Source organism: Hyperolius riggenbachi, chromosome 5 (assembly GCF_040937935.1).
Source record: "Hyperolius riggenbachi isolate aHypRig1 chromosome 5, aHypRig1.pri, whole genome shotgun sequence".
NCBI lineage: Eukaryota > Metazoa > Chordata > Amphibia > Anura > Hyperoliidae > Hyperolius > Hyperolius riggenbachi.
Window position 1 is genome coordinate 354,548,003 of NC_090650.1, and position 27,999 is coordinate 354,576,001.

Sequence of the window (27,999 nt, forward strand, 5' to 3'; positions counted from 1 at the left end):
CTTCTGGCGTCAGCTGGTATTTGGTAATGATAGCGTCTTTTATAGCGGCATAATCATTGTCGTTCTCCGCAGGCAATTCTGCGAAAGCATCAATCGCTTTGTAGCGCAGCAAAGGTGTCAGATGTCTGGCCCACTGGTCTTGGGACAGACGATACTGACGACATGCTTTTTCAAAAGATCGCAAAAACAAGTCAATGTCTGTGTCTTTTTCAATATTAGCAAATTTAAATTTTGCACTTACGAATGGTGCAGCTCCTTCAGCAGGGAGGCTGGGCGGGGAACTCCGGCTGGCCTCTTGCACTTTTGCCATGTTTAGCTCATGCTGTCGTTGGAGCTCCCATTCTGTAGTAGCCGCTCGCCGCTCCCATTCCTCTCACGCCTCTGCAGATTGGCGCGCCCGCTCCTCACGCGCTTCTGCAGTCTGGCGCTCCTCTCGCGCTTACATGTACTGCATGTACTTTTCCAGGTCAGTGTCCATCAGCTTTCGTAATGCCTGCTGCATTAGCGGATCAGTACAAACGGACAGTTCAGTACTGGCCGGTTCCGGGCGAGTACTTTCAGAAACTCTGGGATTGGGGTCCATACTGACAGTCTCTGGCGTAACTGTTGCAACAGGGCCTACAGGATGCTCAACCTCTGTATGCGCAGAATCTTCAGTCTCTGGTTCCCCTTGACTTGGGTCAAATGGGCTGGTATCCACTTCAGCGGACACACCCGGCTCCCGCAGTTGCTGGGTATCCCATTGAAACAAGTCATTTACCATGTCCTGTTTGTTCTTGCGGAGGGTGTCAATGCCCCGCAGCTGACAAAGATTTTCCAGGTCTGATACGGCCATGAGCTTGTAGTTCCCCGACATTTCCATGCCAAATAAAATAAAACTTTTGGGGAGGGGTACTGGCTACACAGTCTCTCTGTATATATAAAAAATATATTGCCTTCCAGCTACACCAGCGAATTAGTTCGTTTCTTGATAGCGCCAGCACTATCTTAGATACTTTCAGCACAACACAGATCCCAACCGCTGCCAAACACTGTCACAGGAGCCCTAGTGGTCAGACCGCAAATTGCCTTCCAATCGGTTTCAGCACACAGACCATGCAAGCTTTGGTCGCGATCTTTGTGCAGAAACAGACAGAAATTTGGGCAGCAGCCCGACCAGAAGGGAGCCTGTGAGGTATGGTAATTACAACTTTACACACTATTTCAGGGTATCTGCCACCACCTCTGTTTTCTGAGACAGGGGAACTCACTAACTGGCTATTTTTCGACCTGCAAAAAAAATGGTTAAAACACGCTGTATTCTGTCTAGATATTAACAATAGTAGCGTCTCTTCAGAGACCTGGGATCAGTTTCTGTGTATGGCTGAAAAGCAGGGTAGCGGAACAGTGAATGACTTTGATAAAGTCTTTTATTCACGGCAATATAAATAATTAATATATACAGACAATTATTAAAATCAACAATTATTGAAACATTAATAGCCAGTATGAAAAATAAAAGAAAGGGAGACAAAATACTTAGTTCCTGGAAAGATGTCCTTTAGTGGGAGGAATCAAAGTTCCTTTGTTTCAGCTCAATTTAAAATGCAAGCAAAATGGAAAATGTCCTTTGTTTCAGTTCAGTCAAGATGGCCAATCAAGATGGCCGCTAGCCATGTGTCTTCTGGCTAGCCCCAGACAGCTCTCATATACTCTAGATGGAATGTGGAGGACAGAGTTGCCCAGGCAGCTCATTTCTTTTAATTGAGCTGAGTTCAGAGGCGGGCTTCCCCTGGGCCGGATTATGGTAATCACATCTGGGCAGGGGTTTCACCAGCCCCATAACCGTGACATTTTCTGTAGGCCGACCTACGCGGCCGGCACACAAATAATAATTACATATTCATATTTCTCAGACTAGGCCAGTTCATATGATACCAAACTTGGGCATGTTTGCATGCCCGGTTAAAAAACGGTGGAATCCCCCGAGTTTTGGTTATGCCAGTGGCCCCAATTTAATATCAAAATACTCACAAGATCCGGACCAGCAGAATGATATAACTTTCACATTTCTCACCTGAACGGTATTGCTTAAACATGCTCAAAATCCTAAACTCCATGCTTTCTTATTTTGTCTATATGGCTCCGGTCAGTCTGGTGGGAAAGCAGTGCTTTGAATAGAGTCACCATTTGGTGAGCCCATTGACATCTATCTGAGGTAATGAAAAGTAAACTCTAGCCTCCTGAACACAAGGGTTTGTTCCTGCTCATTAGCATATCAAAAGAGCCATCCTGCAGTTAAGCTGATGCTATCTCTCTGCTGAGAAAAGACTGCAGATGCTCCTACACAATCAATCCAGTTATAGCACATCACTGGCAATCGGTGCAATAAACCGATTGCGTTTGCGTTCTCGTTTCCCACGGCTGTTCCGTGACAGTTACCAAGACACAAAAGGGGTAGAGAGCCCTGCCCTTGCGAGCTTACAATCTAAAGGGAATGTGGGGGGGGGGACGTTGCTCTGATACTGTACTTGTCAGTAGCTAGCTAGCCTGTTAGTGATTTATTATTACTTCAGTTAGCTCTAATCAGTGAAGTCATAGCGAGAGTGTACTGATTATGATTACTGTGCTTAATGCGGACAGGCAGGTTCAGACTGGTTATACAGCTGTAATACTGTATACTTTTTATCTAGCTGAGCCAACCAGCCAGTGATTAACTTCAGTTACTGTCACTGGTCAGTCACTACGTTTAGTCAGTGAGTGATATTGTACTTTTCTATTAATGCACTGCAGGCAGACCTCTGTCCACTCATTTTTGTGTTCTATATTATTTTACTGTATCACCTGTATTCAGCTCATAGCCAGAGATCAACGTCAGTTAGTTGCAGTCACTGCCACTGGTCAGTCACTAAGGTTACTCAGTGACATTGTACCGCACTGTTAGTGCAGGCAGAACACTGTCCACTCATTTTTGTGTTCTATATTATTTTACTGTATCACTTGTATTCCGCTCATAGCCAGTGATCAACTTCAGTTACTTGCAGTCACTGCCACTGGTCAGTCACTAAGTTCACTCAGTGACATTGTACCGTACTGTTAGTGCAGGCAGTTAATTTGCTGTGCGTGTCGTGCAGTCAAACTGCGGCGCTGTCCAGTGATTTTCGAGTTCTATTACAGTGTATTCAGTATATTCAGTATTGCACTGTCTTCACATTTGTTTGTTTCTTTGGGTTTTTTTTGTTTTGTTTTTTGTTGTTGTTCTTTTCTGAAAAATCAATAAAAGCACTCTTTTATATTCTGTCTGTCCCCATGCTCACACAGGTATTGACTGTAAAAAGCAGCACACTTTCTCCACCTTGAAATTTTGTGCATAGTATACAACATGTCTGGCAGGGGTTGTGCGTGTGGCAGGAGAGGGAGTGCCATTGCCTCCGCCAGTTCTGGGACTGATCCACGGCCAGGGAGAGGGCGCTCAGGTGTAGTGGGTGCAGCAGAAAGGTGTCTATCCGCAGCACTGCCTGGGCCGAGTCAGCCGACACCGGTGTCACCCATTTTCAGCACCTTGACTCAACGCCGTGTGGTCGTTCAGGAGTTTGACTCACAGGCGTTCATGGACATGATTACGGAGGAGCAGCCCATCATGAGTTTCTCACAGATCTCTGCTGTGAGCAGCCCTCCCAGCAGCGGCAGCAGCAGCAGCCAACACCCCACGCAAGTTGTGACATCCACCCCAGCAGCCAGTGGTCAGCAGCCCTCCCGAGACGAGAGCGTTGTGTCCCTCAGTCCGGCATCTGGGTGAGTATTGAGGGCTGCCATTGAGGAGATGATGGGGTCTGATGTGGAGGAGGAGGTTGTGCTCAAGCCTGCATCCCAAGTTTATGTTGAGGACAATGAGGGATCTGTGTCTGGGGATGTTGGGGAGGCAGAGGTGGTGGGGGGGTCAGGAGAAGAGTTCTATTTTGATGATGATGATGATGATGATGATGATCGGGACCATCTGTATGTGCCTCAGACCCTGGAAAACATGTTGTATCTTGCGTTTAGGTACTAAAGTCTGTGTTCCCATTGCCAGGGTCCACGGATACTTACAGTTTTTGGGCAAAATTCTCGCGCTATGGCGCCATCAATGAGGGGCCATGCCCTTCTGTGCTGCTGCTGAGTTCTTAGTAGTCCTCCTCCTGCTGCTGCTGATGTTGGAATTTAATACTTAAGTCTGTGTTCCGACTGCCAGGGTCCAAGGATATTTACAATTTTTGGGTACAATTCTCGTGCTTTGGCTCATGTCGTACTATTAACCTCCTGAGCGATAATCCCGAGCTGAGCATAATTTTTTTTTTGTTACACGCAGCTAGCACTTTGCTAGCTGCGTGTAACTTCCGATCGCCGCCGCTCGCCGCCGATCCGCCGCTCGCCGCCGTGCCGCGCAGCCCCCCCGACCCCTTGCGCAGCCTGGCCAATCAGTGCCAGGCAGCGCTGAGGGGTGGATCGGGACTCCCTCTGACGTCACGACGTCCATGACGTCGGTGACGTCATCCCGCCCGGTCATGATGGTGACCGGGGAAGCCCAGCAGGAAATCCCGTTCTGAACGGGATTTCCTGCTTACTCTGATCGCCGAAGGCGATCGGAGTGGGTGGGGGGATGCCGCTGGGCAGCGGCTATCATGTAGCGAGCCCAGGGCTCGCTACATGATTTAAAAAATAAAAAAATTTTTAAAAAGTGCTGCGCCCCCTCCTGGGCGATCTTATTGTATCGCCCAGAGGGTTAAACAACAACAGCAGTCTGTGTATCCAACACCAGGGTCCACGGATGCTACAATATTTGGGACGATTTATCGTGCTGTGGTGCCACCAGAGAGGTGCCATACTACCCTTCTTTCTGTGCTGCGGCAGAGTGCTGCTTCGCCCTCCTGCTGCCGCCTCTCATGTTGTACTGTTAAACGACAACAGCAGTCTGTGTACCCATCACCAGGGTCCAGGCATGCTGCAATTTTTGGGACGATTAATCGGATAGACAACTTTGCTGCCATGTCATTGCTATCGCTGCAAGGAAAAAAAAACATTGAAAACCTCTGAGGTTTTTTTGTGGTGTCGCCCACTTGTCTCATCCTCCTCCCTCCAGTGGTACCACCACCGCCAGATGCTATTGGGACTCACCATTACCTCTGCGATTGCTTAAAGTATATTTCCCTGTTTACAAAACAATTATTACCAATTAATAGCCACATTTTTAAGTGTTGATTTCACTTTAAAATCAATTTTCTCAAAAACTAAAAGTTCCTTTTGGATTTTTTTTTATTTTGTGGCCCCTTATCACCTTTATAATCCGAGTAATTTTGTGGATTGTAGCATGTATGGGGGTTTTGCTATTAACGTTAAAAGAAAATCCAAATCACGGCCATGGATCACGGCTGTGGATCACGGCCGTGATTGACTCATTCACAGCGAAAATCCGATTCGAATTCCTGATTCAGTTTCAAATCTGGATTGTAATCACGACGGTTCCGGATTTTCTTTTAGCCACGGCCGGGTTTGTCGAATCCGTGGATGAGGGAATCCGAGCACCATTAATGAAAAGAACATAACTTTTCAATGTGTAAAAGCTTATCTTGGATCCACTTTAAGGCCCATCTTGCAAGGGTCATAAAACAAGTGGGGCCATTATGATCTTCCCATCCATAACAAGGGTAGACCACAAAAACACCTGACCTGAAGGATATTCCCGTTTTGGAGATAGGAAAGGGTAGTAGTTGGGGTCTCCCACAGCTCTAGGCCCCTTTGCGATCGCAGGGGCTACTCCCCTCCAGTTATGCCCCTGGTCTTCTACTCCAGTGTTTCTCAACACGCGGTTCGCATACCCCAGGGGGTACGCAAGACCACAGCAGGGGGTACGCAGCCAGAGGGGGACGCAGCGCAAAACGGGGGAGCATGCCCACACATAGCAGCGGGAAGGGGGGTCCACTCCACCTCCCCACCTTGGGCTCCCCCGTCAGCGCTTCTCCCTCCGACACTCATTAATAGCAGCAGCGGCGGTGGTGGCATGGTAAAAGGAACGCGGACTTACTTCCGCGTTCCACGCCGGAGGTCCTTCTCTGTCAGCGATGACGCTACTTCCTGATAAGTGTGCATTCCTTTTACCATGCCGCCGCCGCTGCTGCTATTAATGAGCGTCGGAGAGGGAAGCACTGACGGGGGAGCCCAAGGTGAGGGAGGGCATGCTATGTGTGGGCATGCTCCCCCGTTTTGCGCTGTGTCCCCCTCCTGGCTATACTGAGGGCACCCATGCCTGTCTATACTGCAGGCACATATACCTAGATTTACTGGGGGCACCTAAACCTAGCTACACTGGGGGCACCTATACCTAGATACACTGGGGGACCAATACCTAGCTACACTGGGGGCACCTATACCTAGCTACACTGGGGGCACCTATACCTAGCTTTACTGGGGGCACGTATACCTAGCTATACTGGGGGCACCTATACCTAGCTATACTGGGGGCACCCATGCCAGGCCATACTGAGGGCACCCATGCCTGGCTATACTAGGGGGCACCCAAGCCTAGCTATACGGGGGGGGGGGGGGGGCTCCCATGCCTAGTTATACTGAGGGCACCTATACCTAGCTATACTGGGGCACCCAAGCCAGGCCATACTGAGGGCACCCATGCCTGGCTATACTGGGGGGGACCCATGCCTAGCTATACTGAGGGCACCCATACCTAGCTATACCGAGGGTACCTATACAGGGGGCAGGCACCTATACCTGGCTATCTATCTGTACTGGGGGCACCTATACCTGTGGTGGTATATATATATATATATATATATATATATATATACACACACACACACACACGCACACATACACTGGGGGGGGGGGTACTTGGCTGGAACTGGATTGTGATAGGGGGTACTTGGGTAGAAAAAATTGAGAAACACTGTTCTACGCTGACAATTGCTTTCCCTTAATAATTGTCAATAGAAAATGTGTTACTAATATATTTTTATTTCAGGAAAGCAATGATTCAAGCAATTAATAGTCTTTATTTTTGTTACAGTATCTTGTGATAGAGAGCCCCACAGTTAAAGTGAAAGATACAACTGGAAACGTATCCGAAATTCAGATCCGGATTAATGACATATTCAACGAAATTGATCAGATGATGCCCAAAGTGACTTTTGATCATGTTGACAAGACGACAAGTGCTAAAAACAGCAAAATGTTCATAAAAAATCCTAAAGAAAAGTATTGTGTTGGAGAGGAGTTTATAGTACAAGTTGATGCGTATGACTATCTGAGTAAAGGGAAAGGCTATGGAGGTGACTACTGGAGAGCAACCATTTCTAATCCTGATATAAAAGCAAGAGCTTCTGGAAAGATTCAAGACCTCAAAAATGGATCATACCACATTCATTTCTTCTTATTCTGGGAGGGGAAAGCAATTGTGACAGTAAATCTTATGCATCCCAGTGAAGCCGTCTCAGCTCTGTGGAAGTCACGAAATAGCTGGTATGGCAATGTTGGCTACTTAGGCAAATTCACAAGTGTAGATAAAGCAGTGGAAACCAAGTGCGGCTTCGACCTTAGCAAAAATGAAGAGTTGTGTGAGTATTTGGATGAGCGAGATGAGGAATACTTCTATTGTATCAAACCGCAGAATTTCAGCTGTGATTCGTTCACGGAATTTAAAAACTGGTTTACGTTGGCTACACAACTCTCCACCCTGGAAAACAGTCTTCTTGTGGCGTAGGTGATTTTTTTTTTCTATAAAATTGCATTTAAATGTCACTTGTGCTAAGTGAACCAGAACTCATAGAGAATTGGGATTATTTTTCATGGGCTGGTAGTTTTGAAATAGAGTCTGATTTGTTGGCCATGTGCTAAAGCAGGAATTGATTACAGCAAATCCTGTAAATCTATTACCTGATCAAGCTGATCACGTTTCTACACAAGACATGTCTATCTCATCATGTCATTTCGGGTATCCTTTAAAGCGGATCCGAGATGAAAAACTAACTATAACTAGTAACTTGTCTACATATCTTATCTAAAGTTTAGATGGTTAACACAGCAAAGCTAACTGCAAACAGTTTTAACCCCCCTGGCGGTATAATTCCCGCGGCTGCGCAGCCACGGGAGGGTTTTTTTCACCTTTTTTTTTTTTTTTAGCATGTAGCTAGCCTAGCGCTAGCTACATGCTTCCCCCCTCCCCGCGGCGTCCGCCCGTCCCCTCCAATCGCCGCCGTTCTGAACGGGATTTCCTTGAGGGCTTCCCCCGTCGCCATGGCGATGAACGGAGTAACGTCATGGATGTCGTGACGTCACAGGGAGTCCCGATCCACCCCATAGCGCAGCCTGGCGGCGATTGGCCAGGCTGCGCAAGGGGTATGCGGGGGGGCTGTATACGCGGCGGGTAGCGGCGCATCGGCGGCGGGCGGCGGCGATCAGACCAAACATGCAGCTAGCAAAGTGCTAGCTGCGTGTTTTAAAAAAAAATTATGTAAATCGGCCCAGCAGGGCCTGAGCGGCACCCTCCGGCGGCTTACCCCGTGTCACACACGGGGTTACCGCCAAGGAGGTTAATAGAATATGATTATTTATTCCTGTGATACAATGACAGCAGACATGTTGTTTGTAAACATTACATAGAGGCAGGCTTATCTGAATCTTGAGCCATCAGCCTAATCCCCTCTCCTCCTCCCTCCTCCCCTCTGCCTCTGAAATCAATGGCTAGTAACACCTCCCCCTCCTCCTGCCCAGACTGAGCTCCCATGAGCCCTTGCTACTGCCAAGGTTCTCTGAGCCTGTGGGCGTGGCTTATTTAGTTTATCGGGAATTAGAGTATTAAAACAAAAACAAAAAAGTATTTGGCTTGAGGAATGCCCTATAAACAATAGGAAAGGAACACAATTATGCAATGTGTAAAAGTTCACCTCGGATCCACTTTAAGGGACAAGATGGGTTAATGGCTGCAATACTGTATACACAGTGTACTTGGCTAACACTGTTAATCAATTCTTTTTGTAAATGATGAAGTGTGTGCAGAGCTAGATTTACAATTTAGGAGCTTGTAGGCACAGAGGTTCTGGTGCTCTGAGCTCCATCCTTCAACACAGGCCACACCTCCAGTTCCTGTTCCCAGTGACATGTGGGTTCTGGATGTATGCCATTGCGTGCTGGGTGTCATAAGTGTTTGGATTATGGGCGGGTACTGGGTGCTTTGTGGGTGCAGGCCATGGAATGGTACTAGGTGCATACAGTGGCTTGCAAAAGTATTCGGCCCCCTTTAAGTTTTCCACATTTTGTCACATTACTGCCACAAACATGAATCAATTTTATTGGAATTCCACGTGAAAGACCAATACAAAGTGGTGTACATGTGCGAAGTGGAACAAAAATCATACATGATTCCAAACATTTTTTTTACAAATAAATAACTGCAAAGTGGGGTGTGCGTAATTATTCAGCCCCCTGAGTCAATACTTTGTAGAACCACCTTTTGCTGCAATTACAGCTGCCAGTCTTTTAGAGTATGTCTCTACCAGCTTTGCACATCTAGAGACTGAAATCCTTGCCCATTCTTATTTGCAAAACAGCTCCAGCTCAGTCAGATTAGATGGACAGCGTTTGTGAACAGCAGTTTTCAGATCTTGCCACAGATTTTCGATTGGATTTAGATCTAGACTTTGACTGGGCCATTCTAACACATGGATATGTTTTATTTTAAACCATTCCATTGTTGCCCTGGCTTTATGTTTAGGGTCGTTGTCCTGCTGGAAGGTGAACCTCCGCCCCAGTCTCAAGTTTTTTGCAGACTCCAAGAGGTTTTCTTCCAAGATTGCCCTGTATTTGGCTCCATCCATCTTCCCATCAACTTTGACCAGCTTCCCTGTCCTTGCTGAAGAGAAGCACCCCCTGAGCATGATGCTGCCACCACCATATTTGACAGTGGGGATGGTGTGTTCAGAGTGATGTACAGTGTTAGTTTTCCACCACACATAGCGTTTTGCATTTTGGCCAAAAAGTTCCGTTTTGGTCTCATCTGGCCAGAGCACCTTCTTCCACATGTTTGCTGTGTCCCCCACATGGCTTGTGGCAAACTGCAAACAGGACTTCTTATGCTTTTCTGTTAACAATGGCTTTCTTCTTGCCACTCTTCCATAAAGGCCAATTTTGTGCAGTGCACGACTAATAGTTGTCCTACGGACAGATTCCCCCACCTGAGCTGTAGATCTCTGCCGCTCGTCCAGAGTCACCATGGGTCTCTTGACTGCATTTCTGATCAACGCTCTCCTTGTTCGGCCTGTGAGTTTAGGTGGACGGCCATGTCTAGGTAGGTTTACAGTTGTGCCATACTCCTTCCATTTCTGAATGATTGTTTGAACAGTGCTCCGTGGGTGTTCAAGAATTTGGAAATCTTTTTGTAGCCTAAGCCTGCTTTAAATTTCTCAATAACTTTATCCCTGACCTGTCTGGTATATTCTTTGGACTTCATGGTGTTGTTGCTCCCAATATTCTCTTAGACAACCTCTGAGGTTGTCACAGAGCAGCTGTATTTGTACTGACATTAGATTACACACAGGTGCACTCTATTTAGTCATTAGCACTCATCAGGCAATGTCTATGGGCAACTGACTGCACTCAGACCAAAGGGGGCCGAATAATTACGCACACCCCACTTTGCAGTTATTGATTTGTAAAAAATGTTTGGAATCATGTAGGATTTTCGTTCCACTTCTCACGTGTACACCACTTTGTGTTGGTCTTTCATGTGGAATTCCAATAAAATTGATTCATGTCTGTGGCAGTAATGTGACAAAATGTGGAAAACTTCAAGGGGGCCGAATACTTTTGCAAACCACTGTATAATGGCTAGATACTGGGTGCCATGTGGGTACTGACAGTTGGGTACTGGGTGTGCGCCGTGAGTGCTGGCATGGGTGGAAGCTGGTTGCTAGCTTTGGGGGGATACTAAATCCCATGTAGGGGCCATATGCTGGCTATGGGGGGAACTTGGTACTGCTTGAGTAGTGCATGCCATGTGTGTGTGGGTGTTGGTTATGGGGCTGTTGGCTGTCATTTGAGTCCTAGGTGCAAGTATTGGGTGCCAAGTGGGTACTGGGAGTGAGTACAGGATGTCATGTGAGTGCTGGCTATGAGTAGGTATTGGCCGTCATGTGGGTGTTGAATGCAAGTAGTGGCATGTGGATTCTGGGTGCAGGTATTGGATGTCATGCGGGTGCTAGGTGAGGGTACAAGCTGCCAAGTGGAGGCTGGGTGCAGGTCCTGGCTACCATGTGGTGGCTGCTTGCAAGTACTGGGTGCAGGTTTTGGGTGCTAAATGGGTTCCAGGTGCAGAAACTGATTGTCATGTGAGTGCTGGGTGCAGAAAGTGGGTGCCATGTGGAGGCTGTATGCAGGTATATGTATTGTGACTGGTACTGTGTGTATGTGGATGCCCAGTGTGGGTACTAAGTACTATATGGAGGCCGGGTGTAAGTATTGGGAGCAATGTGTGGGGTTTTTGTGTGTGTGTGTGTGTGTGTGGTGGGGGGGGGGGGGGTTAGGCTGAAGTTTATGTGGGTGCTTGGTGCAAGTACTGGATGCAATTTATAGAGGTGGGGTTACTGGATGCCATGCGGGTGATAGACGCTGACTTGGGGGGGTAGCTGTCTTGCAGGTACTGGGTGTCATGTGGTTGGGTGTAATATGGGTACTGGGTATTGGGAAAGGGGGTCGCTGTGGGTGTTGGCAATGGGAGAGGTGACTGTGGGAGCTGGGGAGGGAGAGGTCAGTGTGGATGCTGGGAAGGGAGAGGTCAGTGTGGACGCTCGGGGAGGAAGAGCTTAGTGTGGGTGCTGGAGGAAGGAGAGGTCATTGTGGGTGCTAGGAAAGGGAGAGATCAGTGGGGGTACTGAGGGAGGGAGATGTCAGTGTCGAGGGAGGGAGAGGTCACTGTGGGTGCTGGGAAAGCTTTACTGCAAATAAAAAAACTTTACAGCCCACCAAAAGCCCCCATTCTGTGCTCCCCATGTAATGCAGAGCATAGGCGCAACATCAGCAGTGCCAAGTTCTCTCACCTGCTCCGGCTTGGCTCCAACAATGCGTCACTCCCTCCACCGCCGGGTCCCCATTCAAATCTCCCATTGCCTGCATTTTAGGGACTCCTTGGAAGTACTCAGCTTTCTAAGTGCTTCCGAAGACAAGTGGTTCCATACTGCACACGTGGAAGTCTGTGCCTACATGTGAGCAGTCCGGAGCTACGCATCTTCAGTAGTACTTGGAGATCCAATGTACTTCCGTGGCCTTCCAAGGAGACCCGAAGGTCTCTTTGAATTCGAAGAATGGAAAGGAGGTGAGTATCTAACTTTTTCTTTTACAATACAGTTTTCCTTAACCCCCTCCTGACCGCCTCACGCCAATCGGCAGTGGTAGAGTGGCAGCCTCAGAACCACCTAACGCCAATCAGCATCAAGTCCTGGGGGTGCAGATTAGCAGGAAACTCTTGCGCACATGTGCGATTGTTCCCTGCTTAGTCACGGAGCGGAGCTCTGTGATCAGCCTGCTAGCCCCGATCACGGCTAGCAGGCTGCTAGTAAACAAAAGGGGACGAAAACCCCTTTGTTCACAAGTCAATTTAGGACGGGGAAGGGGACAGGAAGGGGGAAGGAAGGGAAAATGTGATCGCAGCAGTGATCAGAGTCCTCCAAAGGAATGTCCTGTTAAAGAGGTTCTTCCGCGAATGAGGAAAAAAATAAAAAGTGGTTTATGCATAAACTATTAAACATCATTTTAAAATAGTGTAAAAAGTGTTTTTTAAAAATGAATGGTTTCATCAATATAACATGTATTGTAAATAGTGACGTATGAAGGCATGGGAGGCTAATCCATTTGTTAGGGGTGTTTTTTTTTACTTTCTTTCACAACCATAACGTCTGCCTACATAGTTTTCAGTGGTATAACCCACTTCTAGCAGGAATCACCATTATAAACCTAACTGCTGAGCTGCTGAATATGTGTTTACATTGTTGCTAGGCAACCAGACCCCGGGCAAAGACTCCTTTTGTGAAAAGAGTCATAAGCAGCTGGGAGAATCAGTCCCATCTACACCATATGATTCTTTGTCAGATTCGATTCAATTTGATTCGATTCATTGATTTGATTTGATTCAATCTGACATGTCCGATTCATGATTCGATTCAATTTGAATCGAATTGAATCGGATCATGAATCGGACATGTCAGATTAAATGAAATCATATCAATGAATCGAATCAAATTGAATCGAATCTGACAAAGAATCATATGGTGTAGATGGGACTGATTCTCCCAGCTGCTTATGACTCTTTTCACAAAACAGTCTCTGCACCAGGCAGGGTTGCCAAGCGTCCGTCAAAAGACGGACTGTCCGTACAAAAGCTCTCAAAATAGAGCTGTCCGTACTGCCCGTATTTCCTGGGCAGTCGTCCGTCTAAAACTGCATAAATTGCTCCAATCTGTTATGCGCATGCGCGCGCTCTTTTTTCCCCCTCCCTCAGTCTCCGCTCAGCCGCCCTCTCCTCCCCGGGTGTCCCCTCCAAGGCTCCAATCAGCTCACCTCTTTTTGGCGCCGGCGCCACTCGCTGCCCAATAAGAGATGCAGCCGGGAGGGAGCCGGCCCAGCCCACAGCAGCGAGAGTCACGAGGACGGCGAGGAGAGAGAGGAGCTGAGGAGTGCGTCACACGGGAGGCAGCCAGCCAGGTCGGATGAGGTCGCAGCACAGACAGCACAGCACTCACTCTGGGGCACACACACAGCACAGCCGCCGAGCCACCACGCCGCCAGCAGGGCAGGAGTCAGTCAGGAGGAGCAGATCAGCAGCAGCAGGACCGAGCACTGCAGTGCGAGCACAGAGCAGATCAGCTCAGCAGCCTGACTCGGCAGAGTGAGTCTCCTACAGCAGAGAGCAGAGCAGACTGATTGGAGCCAGCCCGCCCCACCCCCACAGCCCAGCAGCCGCTGTCGTGTCAGCTATTGCAGCCTCTCATATTTTGCAGCCCCGCATGCGCAGTAGGAGCCTGCGTCCCATTCAATTGTGCAGCCACGGTAAAACGTCATAAATATCGCCGCTTCCGGACCAGGTACACCCCCAAAATTTTCAGGGGACGAAGGGGACCCCCAGATCTAGCACTGTGCCGAATTGCAGCCCCCGAGCCCCGCTGGTTCCCGACACTGATTGCAGCAAACCTATCTCGGGAACTAGCGGGCCTAGGGGCCTGCAATTCGTCACAGAGCTAGATCTGGGGGTCCCCTCCCTCCCCTGAGAATTTCGTGAGTGTAGGTGGTGCGGAAGCGGAGATATTTCAGCTAAATAATGTCTAACTTCCCACTGAGCATGCGCCATACTCAGTGAGGAAGGCTGCTTCCGGGCTGCAATATCTGACATTACACCGCCATCTGCCAGTTCCAGCCAGGAGCGACCCGACCAGACCAGTCACCAGGCCAAGGAAGGAAGGAGAAAAACACTAACAGCCGAGTCGACCCAGCAGGCTAACTGTGAGTCTCTGTGAGGGAGAGAGGCAGGCACCCCTGGGGCTGGGCTGGCCTGGGAGTGGGAGACTGAGTGAGTCTATGGGACTGGTTGGGGCGGGGACAGGGTGAGAGTGACTTAGTTGGAGCCAGGGCAGCCAGGGACTGGGAGGGAGACAAACAGCCGACCAAGCAGTCTACAGCAGACTGATTGGAGCCAGCCACAGCCCAGCCAGCAGCCGAGTCGACCCAGCACATTAACTGTGAGTCTGTGAGGGAGAGAGGGGCACCCCTGGGGGCTGGGAGTCTGTGGGACTGGTTGGGGGACAGGGGGAGGCTTGGAGCCAGGGAGGGAGACAAACAGCCACCCAAGCACACTCACTGTGAGTCTGTGTGTGAGAGAGAGGCAGTGGGGGCTGGGTGTCTGTGGGACTGGTCTGGGGGTCCAGGCAGGGGGAGACTTAGTTGGAGAGGTGCTGTGCTGGCTGCCTGTCACTGGAGGGGGACTGGGCCTGGTGGGGACTGTATGATAGGTGGTGGGTAAAGTAATGTGAGTTATGGTTGTCAGGAATGAAAGTGCAGGACAGGTAGGCAATGTTGACTGTATGGTAAGGGGTTTATGGCTGTTAGGGAATGATAGTGTAAGTAGATAATGCTGACTGCATGGATGGGTTATGTGAGTTATAGCTGTTAGGAATGGTAGTTGGGGACTTGTTGTTCTGTGAGCATCATCATGGCATGCCAATTGTAGTCCTGCACAGCTATCATCTGACAGCATGCTGCCTGGGACTTGTAGTGCACTGCCCCCTCTTCTTTTACTGACATGATTGCAATGCATGCTGGCCTGGGACTTTTAGTGCTCCTCAGACAGAGGAGGGTACTGAACCTGCACTGCAGTGCCCCCCTGTCATCTGCTAGTGTTGTCCGGATCATGAACGATTCGGATCTTTGATCCGAATCTATTTTATGAGTCGATCATCCGAATCATCAAAATGAGTGATTCGGATCGCAAAAGGGGCGGGGCCAGGAGCGACACGCCCCCTCTCAGCGGGCAGCGGGGTCCTGGAAGCAGAGCAGGGACGGATTGCTGAGTTGGAGGGGAGCCAGCCTTGCACAGGGACAGGTAGATGAGAGAGAGGGGGCATGGGTGCCACTGCCAGATATGTGTAGAGCACACATACTGGCTAAAACGTGCTGCCCATTATAGGCTGTCTGTTCCGTAGTTGTGCACAGTGATCACATTGGAAGCTTTTGGCTCAGCACAGCTCAGTAACTTTGCAGGCACTGTGATTGCTTTGCAATATTATCCTCCCAGACTCTGCTCTATACAGCTGCACTTATCTTCGGGGAATGCTTTCTTTCACTGTGCAACATTTGCATGAGAAAGTACACAGATGAGCATATAGGTGAAATACATGTAAAGCATAATGATTGCAGCATGTGGGTATTGTGTGCAAGCAAACACTTCTGCTCTCTGCTCGTCCCTTCTCTGTCCACTCCCTGCCCTCTGTCCATCATCTCCCCTTCTCTGTGTGTCCACCCCCCTCCCCTTCTTCTGTCCACAGACCTGTCCTGCTAGTCATTTCACCCCCGAATGCTTCCCTAGTAAAATGATCCGAGATTCGGATCAAAGATCCGGATCTTTTCAATGATCCGATTCGAATCATCCGGATCATTGAAAAGATCCGAACTTCCCATCTCTATCATCTGCTACTGACAAAGCATGCTGGGACTTGTTGTACCCTCACATCATCTTCTAGTGACAGTCAGAGCAAGAGCGTTCTGCTTTCACCTGCCGCCAGCCAGAGAGAGAGAGAGGCCACACAGCAGCATTCTATGACCAAGCGAGTGGGTGTCGGTGAGTCTGAGAGTCAGTCAGTTTGGTCACTTCACTGGTGGTGATGCTGGGTCCCCCCTCCCTAGTACCCTGAGTGTTACTAGTGCCGCTGCCTGCCAGCCAGGCCCACTGCCACAAGGAGTCTCAAAGGCTGCCAATGGTACCATGCTTAGTAAACTTAGTGTACCAGAGTTGAGACATACTTACTTTATACATACCTCCTGGGGCTTGCTCCAGCCCCATGCGCACGGATCGCTCCCACGCCGCCATCCCCCACTGCCCGCAGCAGTACTGATACTGGGTCCCATAACTTCCTCCAGTTGCGGCCAGTCTGAGGCTATTTACGTATTTCTCCAGCTCCCGCTGGAGAGATATGTAGAGGGTGCACTTCTCTTGTGCAGACTGGCCGTGACAGGAGGAAGTTACAGGACTCAGTCAGTACTGGTAGTGGGAGCGAGCGATCTGTGCCCATGGGGCTGGAGCAATCCCCAGGTATGTATAAAAGGTAAGTATGTCTTGTCTAATTTCTTTTTACATGTGCGCATGCATACTTGTATAACCTTTCTGTAAGAAAGTCTTCTCAGTTCAGGAATGCTGTTTCACATGAGCCTTATGCAGTAATCACCTGCTTCAGCTATATTTCTCTCCCCCCCCCCCCCCCGAAATAACAAGAAGTTCCCTTAAAAGCCAGCTACTGACTCCGCCCCCTGACTCCGCCCCTGTCCGTCCAAAACTTGGGGTGTCCAGATTTTTTGACCAATTTGTCCAGCAAAAATAAGAAATTGGGTTGGCAACCCTGGCACCAGGGTCTGGTTGCCTAGCAACAATGTAAACACATATTCAGCAGCTCAGCGGAGCTCGGCTATTCGGGTTATAACGGTGATTCCTGCTAGAAGTGGGTTATACCACTGAAAACTATTTAGGCAGCAGTTATGGTTGTGAAAAGAAAGTAAAAAAAAAAAAAAAAACACCCCTAACAAATGGATTAGCCTCCCAGCCGTCATCCGTCACTATTTACATTACATGTTATATTGATGGAACCATTCATTTAAAATAAAATTACACCATTTTACAAGGATGTTTAATAGTTTATGCATAAACCACTTTTTATTTTTTTCCTCATTCGCAAAATAACCCCTTTAAGGACAAGAAAAGGAGGTAAGACTCATTTGTGTGCTAAGTTGTATGGCTGTGCAGCAAGCTGTCAACGCTGCACAGCACTGATTTGTGAAAAATGGTCTGGTCACTAGGGGGGTGTAATCCTGTGGTCCTGAAGTGGTTAAAGAGACACTGAAGTCTCCTAAAAATCCACTTTTTATTGTAAAAGCCTCTGTAACATTATTGCTCTAACTAAAACGCTGCATCCCCATGGCTGAAATCTACCGTATTTTTCAGAATATAAGACGCTCCGGAATATAAGATGCACCTAGGTTTACAGGGCAAAAATCAGGGATAAAAATATATATACTAAACCTGGTGCGTCCATGTTCTAGGAGCGTCTTGTACATGTCCTCCCCCATTGCCCTCCTATGTTCAATATGTGTCCCCTTCTGGCCCGCTGTGTGGTCCTCCAGTCCCCCTGTGTCCACTCCTCCTCCTGACCCCCTCTGTGTTCCTCCTGACCCCATGTGTCCCCTCTGTCCTGTGTGTGTGTCCCCTTCAGCCCATCTGTGTGGTCCTCCAGTCCCTGTGTCCCCTCCTATGTGTGTCTGTGTCCCCTCCTGCTCCATTATGTGTGTTTCCTTGCCCCATTTAGCCCCCATGTTGACCTCTTCTCTGTGTCTGCTCTAGCCCCCCCCCATGTCTCCACTCCAGCCCCCTCCCAGTATGTCTCCACTCCAGCCCCCTTCCACCCCTCCCACCCCCCGCATGTCTTCCCTCCAGGCCCCTCCCCCCCCTCCCTGCATGTCCCTGCTCCAGCCCCCTCCCCCCACATGTCTCCGCTCCTTCGGGTAATAATAGATGCAGAGCGACTCACCTCCCTAAGGATTCCAGCACTGGGTGGTCCTCTCCGCGTCCATCTTGTCAGCGCTACCCCTGTAAAAGAATCGTTAGTGACAGAGCGGCTCACCTTCCTCCAGCGGTGGCGATCTGCAGTCATCTTGCATACCGTGCGGCTTCCCCTAGTGATGGCTCATGTTAATGATTCAATAAATCATTCCCCATGACTCAATGAGTCATTAACATGAGCCGTCACTAGGGGAAGCCGCGCTGTACGCAAGATGACTGCAGATCGCATGCGTTGGAGGAAGATGAGCCGCTCTGCCACTAACGATTCTTTTACAGGGGTAGTGCTGAGAAGAGGGAGGCAGAAAGGACCACCCAGCGCTAGAATCCATAGGGAGGTGAGTCGCTCTGCAGTTATTGTTACCGGGGGAACGGGGGCCGGCAGACTACACAGGGGGACAAGGCAGGGAGTCCCCGACGTAGCAGCGGGTCAGCGGTTCGTCGGGGATTCCGTTACTTTGGAATATAAGAGGCAGGGACTTTTTTCCTCATTTTGGGGGGAAAAAAAGTGCATCTTAAATTCCGAAAAATAAAGGTAACTAAATCCCCCCTAACTCCCCCCTACCTCTCCCCCGCAAAATCCACGACTTTCTTGGGCATGGATTTTGCTGCTGGAGGAGGCAGAGCTTTCAGCCGCAGCTCTGCCTCCTTACGCGTCAATCAGCGCGTATATCTCCGCTTCTCCCTCGCCCCTCTCAGTGAAGGAAGACTGAGAGGGGGGGGGGGCGGAGGCGGCGATCCGCGCCGATAGACACGTGGAGAGGCAGAACTGCAGCTGAAGGCTCTGCCTCTCACAGAAGCACTCTCCGCAGTGCGCCCCGGGGAGTTTGGGGGGATTTAGTTAGATTTCAGCCGCGGGGATGTGGCTTTTTAATTAGGGCTATAATGTTACAGAGGTTTTTGAAATAAAAAGATTATTTTTATGAGACTTCAGAGTCTCTTTAAAGGACATCAGAGATAAAAGTGATGAGTTGAACAATTGTATCAAACCATCTTCTTCTAAAAATGACCTTAAAGCAGCCTTAAAAATTCAGGAATCCGCCTGGAGTCCTGGACCCTGTTTGTGGTGGCGGAGAAGGCAGTCAAAAGGTGTACAGGCAGAGATGCTGTGTGTGGGGACTGACTTAGTCTTCGGGCGAGTAGTAGCCCTCCGGGATCCATGCCTCATTCATTTTGATAAAGGTGGGGTACTGAACACTTTTGTGACTTAGGCGACTTCTCTTCTCAGTGATAATGCCTCCAACTTCGCTGAAGGTCCTTTCTGACAGGATGCTTGAGGCAGGGCAAGACAGAAGTTGGATGGCAAATTGTGACAGCATTGGCCACAGGTCAAGCCTGCGCATCCAGTAGTCCAAGGGTTCATCCCTGCTCACAGTGTCTACATCCACACTTAAAGAGAACCTGTACTGAGTATAAATATTTAAAATAAACACATGAGGTAACTTCAAATGAACATTACATAATTCCCTTGCCATCAGTTCCTCTCAGAAGCTCGCCATTTTCTTCTGACAATAATCCCTTCCAGTTCTGACAATATTTTGTCAGATCTGAAATATATCAGTTGCTGTCAGTAACAGTTGCTGTCAGTTATAGCTGAGAGGAAAACTGATGTACCAGGTGATGTCCATGTTTCCCTATGGCTCAAGTGGGCGATGTTACAGTTTAACTGTGTGCTGACCAGAAAGCTGTTATGGGTAATGGCCATTTTCAAAATGGAGGACGGAAAATTCCCTTGATCACAGTGAACAAACAGGACGCGGGACAGAAGAAAGACACTGAGGAGTAGACTACATGGAAGGTAAGTATGACTTGTGTATGCTTATTTTGACTTTTAATTTTCAGTTCAGGTTTTCTTTAAGGCCAGGTAGTCGGCTGCCTGCCGGTCCAGGTGTTGGTGGAGGGTGGATCCGGAAGGGCTAAGGCGAGGCTTTGGACTAAAGAATGTTCGCATGTCTGACATCACCATGAGATCGCTGGAGCATCCTGTCCTTGCCTGCGTGAACATGGGAGGAGGATTACTGGCAATGGTACCTTTATTCCGTTGTGCTGTGACATCACCCTTAAATGCACTGTAAAGCATAGTTGCCAGCTTGTTCTGCATGTGCTGCATCCTTTCTGCCTTCAGGTGAGTTGGTAACGTCTCCGCCACTTTGTGCCTATACCGAGGGTCTAGTAGCGTGGCCACCCAGTACAGCTCATTCCCCTTGAGTTTTTTTATACGTGGGTCCCTCAACAGGCAGGACAGCATGAAAGACGCCATCTGCACAAATTTGGATCCAGACGTACTATCCATCTCCTCTTGCTCTTCCTCAGTGACGTCAGGTAGGTCCTCCTCCTCCCTCAGCCACGAACAATGAGCAGCACAAGCCCCCTGCGACGCCTGCTGCGGTTGTTCTTCTGCCGCCTCCTCCTCCAAATATAAAAACAAACAAAAAAAAACACCTTCCTCATCATCTGAGTCTGACTCCTCTTCCCCACACGACTCTTCCTCCTCCTCCTCTTCCTCCCCCCTCTGTGCTGCCGCAGGTGTTGAGGAAACATCTGATTCTGATGACAATTGATTCCACAACTCTTCCTCCTGTTCCTGTTAATGCTCCTCCACAGCTTGATCCACCACTCTATGAACGGCACGCTCCAGGAAAAAAGCATAGGTGATCAAGTCGCTGATGGCACCTTCACTGCGACTCACCATGTTTGTCACCTCCTCAAATGGCCGAATGAGCCTGTAGGCATTTTGCATGAGTGTCCAGTTGTTGGGCCAGAACATCCCCATCTGTGTCCAGACTGTGTCCTTCTACTGTAGTTGTAGAGATACTAGGTGACAGCTTTTTCCTGTTGTAGCAGGCAATCAAACATGACCAGGGTCGAATTCCAGAGAGTCGGGCTATTACAAATCAAGCATCTCACCGGCAAGTTGTTTCTCCATTGAATTTCAGCAAAGCGTGCATGGCCGTGTAAGACCGCCTGAAATGCCTACACAACTTCCTGGCCTGCTTCAGGACGTCCTGTAAGCCTGGGTACTTTGACACAAATCTCTGAATGATGAGATTCAGCACATGTGCCATGAAGGGAACATGTGTCAACTTTTCCAAATTCAAAGCTCAAATTAGATTACTGCCGTTGTCACACACCACATTGTCGATCTCCAGTTGGTGTGGGGTCAACCACTGACCCACCTGTTTGTTCAGAGCAGCCAGGAGAGCTTCTCCAGTGTGACTCTCCGCTTTGAGGCAAGACATGTCTAAGATGGCGTGACACCGTCGTACCTGGCATGCAGCATAGGCCCTGGGGAGCTGGGGCTGTGTAGCTGGAGAGGAAATCGCAGCACCGATAGAGTTGAACTGCCACTCAGCCAAGGAGGAGGAGGAGGACAACAGCGAAGAGGATGTAGCAGGAGGAGAGGAGGTTGCAGCAGGCCTGCCTGCAAGCCGTGGAGGTGTCACAAGTTCCGCTGCACAGCAACGTACTCCCTGCTTGCCAGCGGTCACCAGGTTGACCCAATGGGCTGTGTAAGTAATGTACCTGCCCTGACCGTCCTTGGCAGACCAGGCATCCGTGGTCAGATGGACCATTGACCCAATGCTGTGTGCCAGAGATGACACCACTTGTCTCTCAACTTCATGGTACAGTTTGGGTATCGCCTTTTTTGAGAAATAATTGCGACCTGGTATCTTCCACTGCGGTGTCCCAATGGCCACAAATTTACGGAAGGCCTCAGAGTCCACCAGCTGGTATGCTAACAATTCTGCCAAGCCAGCTGTCAAACGCCGGGGCAAGGGGGTGACTGGCAGACATTGGCTTCTTCTGCTCAAAGATCAGAGGTGCAGGAACCGCTCAAGGTGAGAGGCGGAGTGGAGGAGGGTGGCTGTGATTGTGAAGGTGCAAGGGAGAAAGCGGCTGAAGATGATGCACCTAAAGGAGGAAGAGGAGAAGGAGAGTGGCTTTTCTTTTGTGTGCTGATTTTCCTCTGGTGCTCTTTCCATTGCAGTTTGTGCTTTTTCTGCATGTGCCTTCATAAGGCAGTTGTCCCTATGTGGGTGTTGGCCTTTCCACGGCTCAATTTTTGGAGGCAGAGAGAACAGATGGCATTGCTCTGATCTATGGCAGACACACTAAAAAAAATTCCAAACCGCTGAGTTCCCCTGGGCATACCTCCCAACTTTTTGAGATGAGACAGCTGGACACTTAAGCCATGCCCCCAACACCCCCCCAACCACACCCCCTGACACACCTCTAGTCAATCATTATATATATATACAGTATATATCCTTTATTTAAAAAATGATTGTGGGTGGGGAGAAGGGTGAGGGTGCCCATGGGTGAGGAGGTAAAAGAAATGATCGAGGCCCCAGCCGGCAGATGCGGTGTGTGGGATGCGGGTCTGGGATAATATTGTCCCTCCCTCCCTCCAAATGTGCCCCCCAGTGTCCCCCTGTATGTAGAGATTAGGAGCGCAGCGGAGCGGGCAGTCTTACCATGCCTTCTCGCGTACCGGGTATCTGGTCTTCTCCGCTTCCTGCTTCCTGTGACGTCACAGGAAATAGATGGAAGCCAGAGCCTGGTATGTGAGAAGGCATGATAAGACTGCCCGCTCCGCTCCTAATCTCTACATACAGGGGGACACTGGGGGGCACATTCGGAGGTAGGGACAATATTATCCCAGACCCGCATCTCACACACCGCATCCGCCGGCTGGGGCCTCGATCATTTCTTTTGCACATCTGACCCCACCAGCCGCCCGGGACACTGGAGGGTCATAACGGGATAGCGGGACAGCCCCCCAAATCGGGACTGTCCCGCCGAAAACGGGATGGTTGGGGGCTATGCCTGGGGTGTGGGCACTATAGTGGCCTCAGCAGCTGACGTAGAAGGGCATGTTGGCTGGCTGTCCATAGGTGGCGATACATGGCGCTGGACACTGCCACCAGCTGTTTCTGATGACGAGTTCCCCCCGCTTCAGGTAGGTATATGCAGTGATGGGTATTACAATGTGCACCTGTCACACACAGACAGGCCGGACAGGCACAGTGACACTGTGTGTGCTCATGTAGGTAGGTGGGTGCACTAAACAACAGGTAGGTATATGCAGTGATGGATATTACAATGTGCACCTGTCACACACAGACATGTACCGGACAGGCACAGTGACACTGCATGTGCTCACGTAGGTAGGTGGGTGTTCTGAACAACAGGTAGGTATATGCAGTGATGGGTATTACAATGTGCACCTGTCACACACACAGGTAGTCACTGAATGTGCTGGGCCTGGCAGTGGCACAGTAGGAATTACCAAGGCTGTCTATGCAACACAAGTTTTTTGTAATCCCGAGATTGCATTGATTACATGAGTCCTTTTCTAAAGTGATACACTAACTATAGTGGGCAAGGTGGACTGCCCCCAAAGAGGACTGTGTTTTGATCCTTCACAATATAAAGGACTTCACCCAACAACTTATTCCTTCAAAATATGCAACACAAGTGACACACACAAACACACACACACACACACACACACACACACACACACACACACAAAAACAAAAAAAAAAAGATCACAAGAACAAGATTAGCTTTCAAAAGAGCTGTTGAGGGGTGCTTTTTTAGCAATAAGAATCAGCAAGGAGCAAGCTAACAAGCCTACAAGAGCCTAAGCTTTCCCTATAGCTCTCTCTGAAGCAGCTCTCCTTTCTCGAATTACTGCAGGCACACGAGTGAGTCCAATGCCTGACGCTGCCTGCCTTTTATAAGGGGGGGGGGGGGGGTGGGGCTCCAGGAGGGAGTGTAGCCTGATTGGCTACAATGTGCCTGCTGACTGTGATGTAGAGGGTCAAAGTTGACCCTCATGATGCACTATGGGGGTGAATCGAACTTCCGGTAAAGTTCACGGTTCTCCGCGATCGCGAACCCGGGAAGTTCACCGGCGAACCGTTCGGGCCATCTCTACATGTCACCTCGGTTGTCCTTTAAAGCGGAGTTTGTGGCATAAGTGTATAGGTTCTTAAGATAATGGAGGTGATAGTACATTTCAGGAGAACGCCCATCTAGCCACTCCCCCTAATCATAAATGGTTTTGCTGTGACCTAAGTATAATAATTCAGATTCTTTGAATTCATAATCTTTAACATAATCTTTAACAACCTAAAATGGGAACACTGTTGCAATCACTAAGGGCTGGTTCGCACTGCAAGAGCTTTTTAAGCGCTAGTGATTTTAAAAGCTCATGCTAATGCAATGCTATGGGAGATTTTTACAAAGTCACATTGATCCAGTGAGAACACACACATAGCATTACATTAGCAGCAAGAGCTTTTAAAATCACAAAGCGTTTAGAAAAGATCTTGTAGTGTAAACTAGCCCTACAAAAGCCCAACAGTGGATTTACCGCCTACAGCAGCTGAAAACGTTTTGCCTACTGAAGAAAGCAATGGTGCCATTTTATTCTGCAACCAGGGGGTGGTTTATGCAGGTGCAAGGGATAACAATATAAGTTGATAAGGAGGTAAGTAAAATACTTACCTCATAAATTCATTAAGAATATTTAAACAAGGGTTTTTTTGCATGAAAAGGTCACTTGGATTAAAGTGAACCTCCATACTAAAAATCTACTCAGCGGCACTGAAAAGGCTTGGTGTTTCTTTAACAGTTTCACAGCATCAGAACTTTGTTTTTCTTACCCAAGCCCCATTTTTAGCTGCACAGAAGAAAACCGCCAGGGGATTTTTCCACTGATGCTGTGCAAAGCATGATAGGATTTCTGATTATGTTGTTCTCTTTCTGCTGTTTTTGGCGCAATTTTTTTTTTCATTATTTTAATTTTAATTTGAGATTTGAAGCCTAGTGTGCACAGCTGGGAGGGGTGATCAGGAGACACAGGATAGTTGGAACTGGCTCATGCTCCCTGTCACCTTATTCCAACCAAAACAATGGCTGCCCCCATGAAATCACAAACATTTGCATGTTCTTTTAAAACAGGGCGGGTAAGAGATTATATTACCTATCTATTTTGATTAACATAACTAATGTAACTTAATGACAGTATGTTTGTTTAGGCTGAAGTTCCCCTTTAATAATGGTACATCTGTAAAGCACAAAACGAAAATATTTATTTGAAACTGTTTTATTTTTCTTTGTTCAATGACCTGGATAAATGAGAATATTCATTTCACAGACATAAGGTGCGTACAGTCGTACACACATACATATACAAGTGTCATCCGTAGGGATCGGAACTCTCTTACGTGACAGTTCTTGAGCCAAGTGTTGTACAGATGCCTCACTCTTCTATAGCAGAGTGATGTGTCTGTTGTTATGAAAGGGGAGGAGGAATGGTGGAGTGGCTTCCAGTTGGAGTGATAAGCAGCACAAAGTGCTTGGGAGCAGTAGCTCATAGGGGTATTCTCTTTATTTGCTTGCTCTGGTAGCTTTGTAATTTTGAAGAAAATATCCTGAATAAAAATACATTCTGTTTATCTTTCTCTTTTCAAGGTCAAAAGTCAGACTGGAAATTCCTCAACAAATTCCGGAAGTCAGCGTATCTCAGTGTAACAGTGAGTTTATTACTCTTGCTTATAATTAAACGAGGTTCAATAATCTAGGAACTCGGGGTTTATTTCACTATTGTACAGTATAATTGCCGGCAATTTTAAGGTGGCCATACATCAGGCAACTTGGTGGTCGATCGACCATCCGATTCGATTATCATAATCGAATTGGATGAAAATCATTGCTGCCAAGTGCATGCCCAACCAACAATGCGACCAATTTTGGGTTGAAAATTGGTCGCATAGTCGATGGCGCATGCTGCAAAATGTTGGGCCAGCTTGCTTGATCGAGTGCTCGGCGGGAACGGCGTGCAATTTTGTGACAATCGACAAACCCAGCAAAACCCCAGCGCTATCCCACCTAATGATAAATGTCCCTGCTAGTGCCCAGTGTAAAGTATGCATTCACTGCAATCATGGGATGTGTGGGCTCCAGGTTGAAATTTCTCTGGTTGGTGGGCCCCCAGTGTCCCAGTCCGACCCTACGCTGCATGGCCGTGTGTAGCGTGCCTCCCTGAATTTAGCTTGCAGTGCTGTCATTTATCTTGCCCTATAGAAGCACACAGGGCCGGATTTGTAATCTTTACTGCCCAAGGTCACCAGCTGCCCCCCTTCAGTTTAGGTAGGGAGATGACCCCTCCCCCCTTCCCTCCAGTATAGGTAGCCAGATGACCCCTTCCTTCCAGTATAGGTAGACAGCTGACCTCTCCCCCTTTCTCTCCAGTATAGGAAGCCCGATTACTCCCTTAATGCCTCCTTTTCCTACACCCCTTTCAGTATTGGTAGCCATCTCGCCTTCACACCGCATTAGTGTCACTCATTTTCCCGCTTGTCTCCAGTGCAGAAACTTCCTCTTCCTTTCTGTCTTCAATGCTGCTCAAGTCCATAGCTATTGGCCACAATGTAAACGTGCACAGAGAGCAAGGTGGCTGCTGTACAGGCGGCTAGTAGCAGAGTACCGCAGCCAGGTGCTTGCCTGATACCCTTGCATTGCACCATTTGCAAGCTTGCTAATGCTGCACCAGTTTAGCCTGCTGCTTTGGTGCCCTTGCTCCTGTGGTGTCCTAGGCCATGGCCTAGGGGGCCTTGGCCTAAATCCGGCCCTGGAAGCACAGCTTCACTATTCAGCCCCTTAGATACTTACCTTAGGGAAATCTGGATCCTACAGAGGCTTCCTCTGTCCCTCTCTGTCTTTCTGTTTCAGCGCTGTGTCCCCATGAGGTACCCTCCCGCGGTAGCATGGAGCTGACACTTGGTAGAGAAAGCCAAGCCCATTCGGCTCCTTGCTAGTGTACAGGCGCGAGCTGACCGCACCTGCAGATGCTGTTGGGGTGAGGAGCAGAGCGACGAGCGAAACCTCTGGAGAATCCTCTCTTGAGGTAAGTACCCGAATTGGGAACTTTTTCCCTTTAGGTTTACTTTAAAGAGAACCGGAGGTGGGGGTGAAAATGTAAAAAAAGATCAATGTTACCTGATCTGGGGGGCTGGGCGGATCCAGTAACAGCCATCCACACCGCTCTCCGCCGCTCCTGAGCCCAGTAGTCATTTAGTTTTATTTCCGTGACCCTTGGGGTCATGACGCTAGAAGAGCTGCTCTCACAGAGCAGCATGCAGGGAGTCGGGGGAGCGGCTGGGGAGATAGCTGCCCAATGGCAGCTTTGGAAGGCCTGCAGGAATGCCCCTAGTGGGTGTTTAACTACTTCAGCCCTCAGTCGTTTTCACTTTATGCATCCGAGCAATGTTCACCTCCCATTCATTAACCTATAACTTTATCACTACTTATCACAAAGAACTGATACATATCTTGTTTTTTCTGCCACCAATTAGGCTTTATTTGGGGGGTACATTTTGGTAAGAGCCACTTTACTGTAAATGCATTTTAACAGGAAGAATAAGAAAAAAACTGAAAATAATCATTATTTCTCAGTTTTCGGCCATTATAGTTTTAAAATAAAACATGCCTCCATAATTAAAACCCACGTATTGTATTTGCCCATTGGTCTCGGTTATAACACCATTTAAATTATGTCTCTATCACAATTTATGGCGACAATATTTTATTTGGAAATAAAAGTGCATTTTTTTCCGTTTTGCCTCCATCACTATTTACAAGCTTATAATTAGGGG

At 48.5% G+C, this 27,999-nt stretch overlaps 1 protein-coding gene across 2 annotated transcripts in view; it reads left to right on the forward strand.

Moving 5' to 3' along the window:
• Positions 1 to 27,999, forward strand: part of LOC137517768 (NXPE family member 1-like) — a 197,718-nt gene that overhangs the window by 61,528 nt on the left and 108,191 nt on the right. For both annotated transcript variants that reach the window (XM_068234798.1, XM_068234799.1), the window contains exons 4-5: positions 7,037 to 7,725; positions 25,817 to 25,878. In XM_068234798.1, the coding sequence (XP_068090899.1) occupies positions 7,037 to 7,725; positions 25,817 to 25,878 (751 nt within the window). The remainder of the gene's footprint in view (positions 1 to 7,036; positions 7,726 to 25,816; positions 25,879 to 27,999) is intronic.